General features: G+C 39.2%; 1 protein-coding gene across 2 annotated transcripts in view; it reads left to right on the top strand.

Annotated features, from left to right (window-relative positions):
- ISA3 (isoamylase 3) overlaps positions 1-11,835 on the top strand; it is a 121,453-nt gene extending 109,618 nt beyond the window's left edge. For both annotated transcript variants that reach the window (XM_089988013.1, XM_089988014.1), the window contains 6 exons: positions 6,299-6,378; positions 7,673-7,777; positions 7,861-7,959; positions 8,975-9,036; positions 9,288-9,399; positions 11,482-11,835. In XM_089988013.1, the coding sequence (XP_089844139.1) occupies positions 6,299-6,378; positions 7,673-7,777; positions 7,861-7,959; positions 8,975-9,036; positions 9,288-9,399; positions 11,482-11,595 (572 nt within the window). In that variant the 3' untranslated portion in view covers positions 11,596-11,835. The remainder of the gene's footprint in view (positions 1-6,298; positions 6,379-7,672; positions 7,778-7,860; positions 7,960-8,974; positions 9,037-9,287; positions 9,400-11,481) is intronic.
- Positions 11,836-13,787: the final 1,952 nt, after the last annotated feature.

Raw genomic sequence — 13,787 nt, 5'->3', positions numbered from 1 at the left:
TTTTCGTTTTTTTTCTTTCGAAATTCTGACCCCATAGATGTTGTTAAAAAGGAAAAACGAAATATCTTTTCAGTTTGGGTAGTAGTACGTAATTAGTGGAAAATAGATGGAGTACTTTTATAACTTATTATTAACTAATTCCTTTAAGAAGGGATTAGGGCTTAATGGTTAATCACAATTACTCTCTCTCTCTCTCTCTCTCTCTGTTACTGTTTTGCCAGGAACCCAGCTGACGTCAACATGGTATCAGAGCCACCCATCTTGGGTCACTGACATCATCGACGACGACGCTGCGCAAAGACGTCTCTGCAGCAGCCTCCACAGTCGCCTCTGTCTGCAGGTGTCGACATTGCCGCGGCAGTCGTCACTGTTGTTGCTTCTGCGACACTGTTGTTGCGTGATGCTGACGAAACTGTTGTTGTGTCTGCAACACGGGGCGATGCTTCTGGGGTCGTTTCTGCCACTGCTATCTCTGGGGTTGCCGCTGCATCTGTTGTGACTGAACCATCGTGTGGAAGACAGATCTGAGTTTCTGATCTGTGTCGAGATCACTGTCGAGGCCTGAATGCAGCAGGTCGACAGGTGATGCAGCCAGGTCTGAATATGGCTGAAGTTGTAATTGTTGGAGCAGGTCTGCAGCCTCCAGCATGATGCAGTCGTGAAGCTCATGGAGTGTGGATCGTAGAGAAGACCAGATTGAGTGGGGATCTGGTGCAGAGAAATCGTGGAATCAGTGTTGTGTGTCAGACGCTGATCTGGAATCAGATCTAACGTCAGATCTGGTGGTGGAACTATCGTGTTGGGGGCCTGGCCAATATCAGACCCGACGAGTCCCGGAAGTGATCTAACGTGTTTTTTTTGTCGCAAATTAGATCTAGTCTGATCGGATCTAGGTCAGGTCTGGTGGTTGTTTGAGACTAAGTCAAGATGTCTAAAGATGGTGATAAAAAAGGGGAGTTGAGTGGTGAATATAAAGCCTTTGTGAATCCCTTCTTGTATGGGTCCTCTGTCAAGCTAGATGACTCGAACTATGCGAGGTGGTCCCGGACTTTTATGATGTCTGTTTCTGGTCATCGAAAAAAACATATTCTTTTAGAACCGGAACCACCCGATAAATCTGGGAAATACATCACATGGGATGAAGATAATGACATCGTTATGTCGTGGATGATGAACAACGTATTGCCTCATATCGCTGATGGTCGTATTTACTACACCACTGCTAAAGAGATGTGGGACAATCATCGAGATACGTACTCTCACGAGACTAATGTAAGTTGCATCTTACAAGTCGAGCAAGAGATTTATCAACTGCAACAAGGAGATCAGACGTTGGCCCAATATTATGCTTCTGTCAAATCTGCATTTGAAAGACTGAATGCACACAGGCCCCTATGTTGTACCACGCAGAAGTCCCATCAGGAGCAAACCATGGTTGCAAGATTTCTGACAGGACTATTATCTGAATTTGCGGTTGCCAAGGTTCAGATGTTGACAGGATCGGATGTCCCAACTCTTGCCGAAGCCTACAACCGCCTGAGTAGATTGCCTATCACTCTTCCGAAAACTCATTCTGATTCACAAACATAGGCGCTTGTAGTCACCTCTGGTCGGGGAAGAGGAAATTTCCTAAATTCACGTAGCAGAGGTCGTGGCAGCGGTACAGGAGGTAGAGGTAGATTTCAGTGTACCTATTATGGCAAATTGGGACATCTTGAGGACAGGTGTTGGGATAAAAATGGTAGACCCCCTTCTTCTCAGACACCAAATGTATCTAAGGCTCAAATTGCGAAGCTCGACATGGAGATTCCCACTGGCTCCTCCAATGACTCGGTCACTCTTAGTCGCGCAGATTATGAAGAATTGATGTCTCACCGTCCTAGTTCGAACGCAGTTACTCCCATTGTTGATGTTGCTTACTCAGCAGGTGAAGGATTGAATCACCAAGGTAGTAGATGGATTGTTGATTCAGGTGCCTCTAGACACCTATGTGGGTCTTCACAAAATTTTTCTAAGCTAGACCCCATGTGTGATCATCACAAGGTTGTCCTTGCCGATGGGAGTTCATCTCCCATTGTGGGACAAGGAAATGTTTCAATCTCTCCGTCACTTCAGCTGACAGATGTGCTTCATGCTCCTTCCTTTCCTCAAAATTTATTGTCAGTTAGTCGTATTGCAAAAGAGCACAATTGTAGAGTGATTTTTGATCCTTTGTGTTGTATGTTTCAGGATTTGCTGACGAGGAAGAGGATTGGTGGAGGCTATGAAGGAGGTGTCTACTATCTTCATCAACCATTGGGAGTCGCGTATACCATGTCTGAGTCATCCACCAGTTCTTATCAATGGCACCTTCGTCTTGGTCATGTGCCGTTGCCAAAACTTCGTAGAATTCTTCCTCAAATTTCACCTTTTGCCTCCTTCCAGTGTGAAGCCTGTCAGCTAGGTAAACACCACAGGAGTTTGTTTCTTTCAAGTCAGAATCCATCCAATCAAAGATTGTTTGAGCTTCGTCACGTTGATGTGTGGGGACCTAGTAGAGTTTCCAGTAAGTCCCAGTGTCATTATTTAGTCATTGTCGATGATTTTTCCAGATTATCATGGGTATTTTTAATAAAAGACAGATCAGAAGTTCCTTCTATTCTTATGTCTCTCATTATTGAAATAAACACTCAGTTTGATTCTCTTGTCAAGATCATTCACACTGACAATGCTCTCGAGTTTAAAACCAATGAGTTACTACTGTTTTATAAGAATCGTGGCATTCGACCTCAAACGACTTGTGCCCATACCTCCCAACAAAATGGAGTAGCTGAAAGGAAGCATAGACACCTTCTAGATGTTGCTCGCAGTCTTATGTTACAATCATGTATGCCTCCTTCATATTGGGGAGATGCCATTCTTACAGCTTGCTACCTTATCAATCGCATGGCATCATCCTCATTGGGAGAACAAATTCCTTTGAAAATCCTATATCCCAATGCACCTCTTTTCTCGATCTCTCCCAAGGTGTTTGGGTGTGTTTGTTTTGTTCATAAACTAGGGTCTCATCGAGACAAACTATCGGCTCAATCCATAAAGTGTATTTTTGTGGGTTATCCAAAAAATCAAAAAAAGTATCGGTGTTATGATCCCGTCGCTCGTAGAGAGTATGTCAGTGCAGATGTATCTTTCTTTGAGTCCATTCCCTTTTTTTCAAGTACCGCCTCAAGATTACTATGTGATCAGGGTGATGCTATGTCATTACCTATACCCCCTCTTCCTTTGGAGTCAATTCCTACAAGCTTTCCTACCTCTCACACTCAGTCACGATATCATGATCCCCCTCTTGTATATGCTCGTAGATCTCCTTTGGAATCAAAACCTACACTACCTTCTTCCTCAGAAATAAGTCCTTCAGCCACGACTGAAGCTTCTATTGTGGATGATAATTTGCCAATCGCTATCAGGAAAGATAAAAGGCAATGCACCTTACATCCCATTTCTAAGTTTGTTATAGATGCGAAACTTGGGAGTCACATGAAGAAGTTCATTATAGCTCTATCTGTTGAATCTCTACCACTGAATCACTATCAGGCAATCTTAGACTCCAAATGGAAGGCTGCTATGCAAGATGAGATGGATGCCTTAGTTTCACGGAATACCTGGGAATTGGTTACTCCACCTGTTGACGCAGATATTGTTGGGTGTAAGTGGGTCTACACCATTAAGTACAATTTGGATGGCACAATTGAACGGTACAAAGCCAGATTGGTGGCAAAAGGGTACACACAGACGTATGGGGTAGACTTCTTTGAAACTTTTTCTCCTGTGGCACATCTTGATACTATTTGGCTGGTCATATCAGTGGCTGTCCATAATGGATGGAGCCTATGCCAGTTGGATGTGAAGAATGCCTTTTTGTATGGTGGTTTGTTTGAGACTGTGTATATGCAGCAACCTCCGGGTTTCGAGGTTCAGGGGGAGTGTTACCAGGTGTGCAAGTTAAAGAAAGCGATATATGGTTTAAAGCAAAGTCCATGTGTGTGGTTTCAGAAGCTGTTTGAGAGTGTGTCTACATTTGGTTTTAACAGGTCGACATCAGACCACTCATTATTTGTTAAGAAAACTCCCACGAGGGTTGTGGTTATGGTTGTGTACGTGGATGATATTATACTCACAGGAAGCAATAACAAGGATATCTTAGATACCAAAGCTCATCTACAGAAGCACTTCGTTACCAAAGATCTTGGTCCTCTTAGATACTTCTTGGGTATAGAGGTGGCTCGAAACCGTGAAGGGTTAGTCCTATCACAGAGGAAGTATGTACTTGATTTGTTACGGGAAACAGGAATGTTAGGAGTCAAACCTGCCAACATTTCAATGGATCCTAAACTTCACATGTTTGAAGAAGCAAAACCTGTTGACAGTAGAAGTTTCAGGTCTGTGGTTGGTAAACTCTTGTATGTTACAGTGACAAGACCAGATATTTCCCTAGCCATAAGCAAGATTAGCCAGTTCATGGATAAACCAACCCAAGTACATTGGCAGGCTGCAATGATGATTCTCAGGTACTTGAAGTCTTCTCCAGGTAAATGACTACTATACAAATCAAGCTTCTCTCTTGATATAGTTGTCTATTCGGATGCTGACTATGCAGGAGACATTAGTGATAAAAAGTCCACTACGGGGTTTTGTGTGTTTATAGGCAAAATTTTAATAAGTTGGAGAAGCAAAAAATAGACCGTAGTAGCCGGATCGAGTGCTAAGTCAGAATATAGAGCCATGGCTCAAACTGCAGCCGAAATGATATGGGTTAGATCAGTTCTCAGAGATCTACATGTACAAACCTCAACGCCAATGGTGATGAGATGTGATAACAGAGCAGCCACCTATATTGCAAATAATTCAGTGTTTCACGAGAGGACGAAACACATTGAAGTTGATTGTCACTACATAAGAGATCTAGTACAGACAGGACAAATCTCTACTTGTCATGTTGCTTCAGAGGATCAAGCTGCTGATGTGTTTACTAAACCTCTTGCTAGTGTGGGCTTCCTTAGATGTTGTGACAAGCTGAGCATAATAGATATATATGCTCCAGCTTGAGGGGGAGTGTTAAAAAGGAAAAAGGGAATATCTTTTCAGTTTGGGTAGTAGTACGTAATTAGTGAAAAATAGATGGAGTACTTTTATAACTTATTATTAACTAATTCCTTTAAGAAGGGATTAGGTCTTAATGCTTAATCACGATTACTCTCTCTCTCTCTCTCTCTCTCTCTCTCTCTCTCTCTCTGTGTGTGTGTGTGTGTGTGTGTGTGTGTGTGTGTTACTGTTTTGCCAGGAACCCAGCTGACGTCAACAGATGTGTTCAGCATGATTGATTTTACTAGAAATTGACACTTGGATCATGCATTTTGGATGAAATTTATAGGCCATTGATTTTTGAAACCTTATAAAAACCTATCCATGCATCGGAATCAAATGCTCCAAGAAGTGATTCCTATAAAAACAAGCATATATATATATCACATCTGTACTGTCAGAATTATGTAAAAACACCAAAAATCCAATAGCATATTTCATTTAGCACCATGCCCATTTAGTAGGTTCCCATTTCCCATATATATATACACACCCATATTTTGCAAAATTTCCATGTCATACCCTATATGAATCCATACTCATGTGGCATAGGTTTGCACTCAAAATGAGGGATGAAAAGCATAAAAACTAATTTGAAGATTGGCAAGTACTGTGCAGGAGTATAATTTGGTTTTAGTTTTATAAAGCAAAAAAAAAAAAAAATAGAGAATCAAGTTAGGGTATAAAACTATAGGTTTTGAATGTAAGACTCAACATGATTTGAGCCCAAGATAGGACAGAATTATGGATAGTAGAGTTTTATTTTAAAATTACTTTTAAGTATGATTTTGTGTTCTAAACGTTTTTAATAAAAGAACTAGTTTATTTTTACTTTTTCCAGCATTCTGAAAAAAGGAGTTTCTTTTCTTTTTTTCTTGTCTGTTTTCAAAGTTTGTTGGAAAAGGCATGTTCTAAATGAACTTTTGCCAACTATGGTTCAGGATGGGTAAGAATTACTCTCCTTAAACAAAAGATGTAGATTTTAATGTAAATTGTGTGGCCAAATTTTTAAATGCTAATATTTCTCTGTGCAGTATAGCCAATTGGTACACAAAATTACTTTTAGAACACTAGATGGATATTAGATTGTGTATGCTTCACATCCTTAGTATCGTCCTTGCTTATTCCATATAACATTTATATTTTGTGTCACATTATGATAGATCTCATTTCACAGGTGAAACTAAAGATCCTTCTATAAATTCATTACGCTCCCGCCAAATGAAGAATTTCCATTTGGCTTTAATGGTATCCCAGGTAAGAAAGTGTTTTCTTTGTAGTGTGTATCTATATGCATGTGTTCAAAATGGTTTTTGTGTTTACTAGGCAGAATTCCTTTTTAATGTTCCAGTTTCATAGTTTTTGTCTACTTTTGTTGATATACTGGTAGATTTCATGGGTTTGATGAGAGAAAACTTAGATCTTTTTGGATGTGTCATATATTTCCATATGATTCTATACTTCATGTAATCAAATGCAGTTTGGATATAGTTTTGGTTTTGTCCCAACAAGAGAGTGAGAGAGGACATTGATGTTTCTGAGCTTTATTAACATATTGCTATCTGGAAAGGAAAAAATGCTTTGCAAATTTCACTCAATGCATCAAGTTTTTCCTCATGTCATATTGTGGCATTGATGTTTCTAACCTTGACTTATTTATTTTGGCTAGAAAAGGAGTAAGACTTTGCACCTTTAACTTGTATACTTTTGTTTCATATCACATCATGTCTAGGGCATGTATGGAAAGCAGGAATGTTTTCACTTGCAGATATGAATATATAGGTAGTATAAATGAGAGTATTAGGCCAATCCAGCCTGAGAACTTGACCCATCCTATTTTGGCGAGACCCATGGGACAGGTTATTTACTCAGTTGTCCTATGGTTTAGTCTTGTGTACATCAACTTTGGATCTGGCTTTACTATAATTAAAGTTAAACCCAAGTGCTTTTGGATGGACGAACTTATGTGTTTGGGTCCAAAACCTGGTGCCAGATTAAATAGTATTTGGATTTGAATTAAAAACAGTGTATTATGCCACTTTTAGTATTTCAAGACAAAACATACTGATTCACATGGTTTTCTTGATATGCTGTTCAATCTTACATGGAAAAGTGAATCCTTTTATCCAAAGGTGCTCATGTGGTATTTATAGCTAATGTCACTTGCATGCTTATGTGATTGGCGTGATACTTGCAACATTTACGTATTTATTAAAGTAGTCTATTTCCCCCCTGATTAACTATATGTTTTGGATTTAGTGCTAGGGATGTTCTTTTTCTAGGAGTTACCTCATCATGACGTAGCGGTAATATTTTGGTTTTGTTCATCTCAGCTTATTTTCTGTCACCAATACATGTAAGCCTGACAAAATGCTCAATCCAAAATTTTTTCTGTTGTAATAAATTCTTTTCTTGCCATGCATAGAGATCTGAAACTTTTGAATATGGGTCTTTTGATTCACTAATCTACTATCTGGTTAAGAAATTCTGTTGTTTGTTCTTCATGTGGCAGCATGATTTAATATGTTTGTTTTTCATTGAATACTGCTAGGGAACACCGATGGTATTGATGGGAGATGAATATGGCCACACTCGCTATGGAAATAACAATAGCTATGGGCATGATACTCTTATGAACCACTTCCAATGGGATAAGGTGACATGCTTGTCTTGATTTCATTGTCTGGAGTCTTTAGGCATTATTTCATGGTGACTAACCTGTTTGGGTTCTGAGAGCAGTTGGAGTCAAGGAGGCACAATCATTTTCGTTTCTTCTCAGAAATGATAAAATTTCGCCGAAATCATCTTCTATTGGGATGTGAGAATTTTCTTACCAAGGTGTGAATCTTGTTTGATGTTCATGATATATATATATATATATATATATATTTTGCCTAAGGTGGTATGATCTTTTCATTTTATGTGTCATGTTGTTTTTAGTTACACCTTCACATTTCCCATGCAAATAGAACATGACCTCATCAATGTGGCATCAAATGTTCTTGTTGGTAATTGCATGTGATAACATTGAGGGGAAGAAGTGTAAGAGGGAAAGAGTTGCAGCCAAAATCCAGACCCTAACATGATATTAGGGTTGGATATCCTCGTATTATGATATTTATAGTCTTATTTGCACGAACATAGACCAATATACCTTATTAACCTTATATAAATTACATAAGAACTCATACACAACTGACCCATATGGTCCACTCATACATAACTGAACCCTATGGTCCAGAATATTACAAGTGTGACATCAGGTCACATCTCCAAAGTAGGCCATGTAAATGAGAATATCTGTTTCTGGTGTTATACTTCCTGAATCCATATATATCTGGTGAATGCAATTTGGTCTTATGCATATGGGCACAAATATTTCTATCATTTAGCTCTCCAATTAGTGTTTCCCATGTGGGTAACATTTTAGCGTGCATCCTGCTGCTGGTTAAAGAACACATCAGATTTTCATGTTTATCTCTGAACCTGTTGATTATTCTACCCGAGGTAAAAGTATTTTAATCAAAACGTTGCAACTTGGACAAGCAGGGTTCCTTCTCTGGACCAGTTTTGTTGCATCATATTCCAAACAACTCCCATGAACTGTTATATCTTCAGTGTGACCAACACCAAGAAAAACAAAAAAAAAACTATGCCTTCATTTTTCCATTTAGTGTCTTGTACAAGGCATTAGCTTTGTGTGCATTGTGCACTGCCTTTTTAGCCTTCCAAGTCTGCATGAACGGCCATAATTCAAGATGAAATTTTTTGAGAACATGTTTTGTAGTTTCTTATTACTAATTATTAGTTTTGATTTGAGAAAAGAGAAAATGACTAATTCCATCATATGCAGAACGATGTTACTTGGCATGAAGATAACTGGGACAACAATGACAGCAAATTTCTTGCTTTTACGTATGTTCCACACTTATCTCGTGCTATCAATTTCTTTGTTTTCTTTGGTCTACATGTGTTTTACTCTGGCAAGTGGATGATTTTTATTTGATTCAATGCTCTCTATTGCAGTGCAATTTTCCTTTTTTCCTACTAAATTGGAAACCTGTGATGCATCTGAACGTGCATCATAAGTTTCATCCTTTGTTGGCCTCCTTTGGCATGTGAACTTGAATTGCACTTGTATTACTAATATATCTTGAATCTCTTAGGCTTTATGATCGACATGCTGGAGGTGACATATATGTGGCATTTAATGTGCACCATCATTTTGTGACGGCTGCTATCCCGCCGCCACCTCATAAGATGCAGTGGTTCAGAGTGGTATGCTTGTATTTTCTGTTATTTTCACTTGACAACCTATAGTTCCTTTTTGTGTTATCCAATGAAAACAATAAAAGAGAAATAGCATAAATAACAACGATGTCTCTAAGCAGATCATACATACTATGATTTGATCACCTAGCTCATGCTGATTCATGTACCGTTCTGTTCTTTCCTAGATTAAATGCTTGTTTTATCAATCATGTTAATAACTCCAAACTATAGTTACCGGAAGTTTCTTGCTACATGGGCAAACTCGCTTTAGAAGTGGGAAACTCCTCGCTTCCTCGAAAGGAGGGAAAACTTTGGGAAACCTACTTCCAAAATATGGGAAACTTGATTCCCTTGGGAAGCCCGCTTCCAAAATTGATTCCCTTTCACTTAAAGTTTCCTTCTCGCCTTTTGTCACTTCCCACTCACTTTCTATGTTTTTCATATTAGAAAATTATGATTTTTTTATAACAAGCTTTCACATTGGTTTTATATTGTCTTATTATTTGTGCTCATCAATTTTTATTTGCTTTCACCTGCACTTCATATTGCTTTCTATGTGTTTCATTTTTTCATGCACTTGCATAGTCTCTTCGTAACCATATCACGTTTCCCGCTTCATAGTACTTTTTAATATTCCCTTCCCCGCTTCATGCATCGCTTCTCATGTCCATTTTGTTTCCTGGTAACTATGCACCAAACTGCTCTGGACTGGTTAGCATGATGCATGAATATTATTACTTAGACTTTGACAGCTGCTCTCTCTATTGCTATATATATATATATATATATATAGGAAAATTAGTGGCTCTTAGATGTCCTAAACACTTGAGAAAAAACATTATTAAAGGTATTTTTTGCTTAATCTAAGCCTATAGATGTTTTTATTATTGCTTGCTAAAAACATTGTGCTTTGGATTTGAATCAATTTAAATAAAAAATTTTGATTTTTTAATCATCAAGTTTTAGTGTGATATGAGCAGTTGATTTTTTATTGCTCCAAAAACACTTCTGAAAATGAAAAGTACTGAAGCATGTTTTCTACTTAATTAAATAATATATAATACTTCTGAAAGTTCAGATTAAGCAAACATTTAAGCCATTTAGGATAGTTTAGGAGTCACGACTGTTTAGGAACTACAAACTACAAACTACTCTCTCTCTCTCTCTCTCTCTCTCTCTATATATATATATATATATATATATATATATAGAGAGAGAGAGAGAGAGAGAGAGAGAGAGAGACCAGGCGGCGTCACAGTTTTCCCACCACTTTAAATGATTACCTTTTCAAGTCTCTCCAAGGGCCGAACATCCTTTACATGACCTTCATGTCTAATCACCTTAGTCTATCCTTATGGTTGAGGCAAGTCATACTCAGTCATCAAGTTACTGATATTTATTTGAACTTGTTTAAACGTCTATTTGATTTTACTGAGATAGCTTTTGGGAAAAAGGTCTTAGCATACTTGCACCACCTGTATGCTAACTGGTTCTATTCATTTGGTTTTTAAACTTCAGGTATGATTTCTGCTTCTGAAAGCACTAGTACATTGACCATCTATTAGTGTTTTTGTTGATTTTACAGAATCTTAAACTTTGGATAAGCCCTAGTTAGCACATTGAATAAGCTTGGAATTTTCTTTCATGTTTCTAGATGGGTTTTTAAGTTTTCACCAGCTTGTTCTAAGAATTGGTACTTATTGCATATGTTCATCAATCTAATGTTATGTGTCATTTTAGTGGCTATACACCTTGACCTGGGTTAGGATTACTATATATTCAACTTTGTTAGGCAAATCATTCAAAATCTTTGTTCATGCAAATTCAGGGCTGATTTGCCTGTGAACACCATATATAAATATGATCTTAGTATTTCCTGTTTTGTTTTAAAACGATGAGTATAATGACTTAAAAGAGACAACATTCCCCTAAAGCTGTAAACAGCTGGGCTGGAAGCCTGCTACTTCCATCTTGTCGACTCAATGAAGAATCTGTCTAATCTTCTTGCTTCAAGTGGGACACCCACCTTAGGTTTTGGAGAAAAACGGTAGGTGGTTTCGGCTTCATACTTGTTGATTTAATGTGCAGGTGGATACCAATCTTCCAGCTCCTGATGACTTTGTTCGTGATGGAGTTCCTGGGATCAAAGCGACTTATAATGTTGCTCCATACTCTTCAATCCTTCTTGTTTCAAAATCTTGACTCCTTGAATGCCATCATTTAAAATGGTTTGATCTGCATGTAATGTATTGTTATGGTATCATCTCTTCTTTGACTGTCTATTATGTAAACCGTTTTCCTCACCCACAATCAACATCATTTTATACCTAGAAAACAAAATATTGATAATCTGTATTGATCTTACGGTTCCAAAAAAGATGGTCGACATAGAGACCATGTATAACAGATTATCTGCATTTCACTTATTAACATGTTCAAATCCACGTTGGAACGTTGTTTTCCTGTTCATCGTTTCATTTTATCGTTCATAAGCTTCAAAAATTTGTTTGTTATTTCCAGCAGTGGCTGTTTAAAACACCAAATATCGGCAGCCAAATTCTCTGACTTTCACAAAGGAAAAAGGTTTAAAATTTAAGAAATTAAATGTCTTGCAGTACCTACATTTTTTACTAGCTAGCCAAAAAAAAAAAATCACTATGACCCCAGCTTTACTTTCAATTCTACCAATATTATTTCTGTAATTTTTTTCAAAGTGTGGTTCTTGTGTAATTCTCTTTGTTACTTGTATATGAAAGCCAGTATTCTTTCTTGGATTAATAGTATCATTCATCTTTCTGCATTGGCAAAAAAGTCTCGACAATGTATTCCTACCTCAAATCAGAAGCTTGGTCCCAACCCTGAAAATGGAGCTTGGGGCCTCATCATGCAATATGCGAGGCCAACAAAGTGTTATTTTTGGGTGTTTGAACTATTTTTTTCTGATGACAAGGAACCTTCGTCGAGAACTGGGTCGTTTAATGAGTCCGGGTGGGGTATCACCGACACTTAAGCTCTTACAGAACCCCTCCAGTTAAAGGCACTCACACACCTGGTGGGAGTCAAACCTGGGATGAAGGGGTCAGCATCTTCTCTCTAGGCCTGCTGCCACTCTGGTGATCCTGGCAGGTGTGGATGTTTGACCAAATTGATAGGTTTGCATGCATGGTAGGGCCCCTATGCTCTGGTTTTAAACCGGCCAAGCTTCTGAAGATTAAAAAAGGAAAATCTTTACAATATGAGGAGCCCTCATCGAGAACTGGATCACTTAATGGGCTCGCCTCCTTCAAGGTAAACCCTGGGTGGGGTATCACCAACACCTAAGCTCTTATGGAACCCACCAGTTAAAGTCATCTGCATACCCGGTGGAAATTGAACCTGGGATGAAGGGGTCAGCACCTTCTCTCTAGACCTGCTGCCACTCGGCGACCTGGACAGGTGTGGATATTTTGTCCAAATTGATGGGTTCACTTGCATGGCAGGGCCCCTATGTTCTGGTTTTAAATGGCGGAGCTTCTGAAGATTAAAAAAGGAAAATCTTTTCAAGGCTAATAAAGTATATTTTATGTTGAAATATTATTAAAAGTATGAGAATATTAATATGTTTTTACATATTTGGGTCGTGTCTGCGTGTCAGCGTTTTTTGATTTCTGTCACCAAGGACATACAGCCAAAATGACATCTCTATCACATGGCTGTCTTTGAACAGGCTAGAGTGTAAAACCTTGACTCAAACTTGTCTCAAGGTAAGATGAGTTAGTTAGCCCACCAGGTTGCCTTACCTTTGTTTACCTTTAGGTTTGAGAATATTTTTTTCTCCCCAAATATTTTCAGATAGGGCAATAGTCGGTCCGCACAAAAAATCCCTAGTGGCTAAGGTAAATCCTTGTGGTTTATGTAGGTTGTGATTAGCTTCCAAGTTAATCTCTTTTTGGGGGGGGCTAGGCTAAGGGAAAACATCTCCTCACTGCTAACATTGGCAAGCCTTTAGTTGGTAAAACCCTTGAGGTCCCCTTTTTTTTTCTCCATAACAGAGCTGGGGGGTAGGGATGTCAGTGGATCGGGGCGGGGGTGGGGGACAAGGTCTCCACCCCCGCCCTGTTTCAAAATCCGAACCTCCATCCCCGCACCGGGATGGATTTTAACCTCCACCCCCGCCTCCATCCTCGTTTCATGTCCTCCATCAGCGGTCCAAACGGGTAGTCATCCCTTGAAGGATTGAGATGGGGATGGGGCTAGGCAGGGATTGAGACGGGGACGGGGCGGGGCAGGGAAAAGCGTAAGTCCATCCCCGTTTCATGCCCTTCATCCCCGGTCCAAACAGGGTGAGGCGGGGCGGGGCCCCGTTGTCCCCGGGTCCACTGCCATCCCTACTTGGGGGGGGGGGGGGGGGGATT

The sequence above is a fragment of the Nuphar pumila genome, chromosome 14 (assembly GCF_984573655.1).
Source record: "Nuphar pumila chromosome 14, dmNupPumi1.hap1.1, whole genome shotgun sequence".
NCBI classification, from domain to species: domain Eukaryota; kingdom Viridiplantae; phylum Streptophyta; class Magnoliopsida; order Nymphaeales; family Nymphaeaceae; genus Nuphar; species Nuphar pumila.
This window is presented reverse-complemented; position numbering and strand designations above follow the sequence as displayed.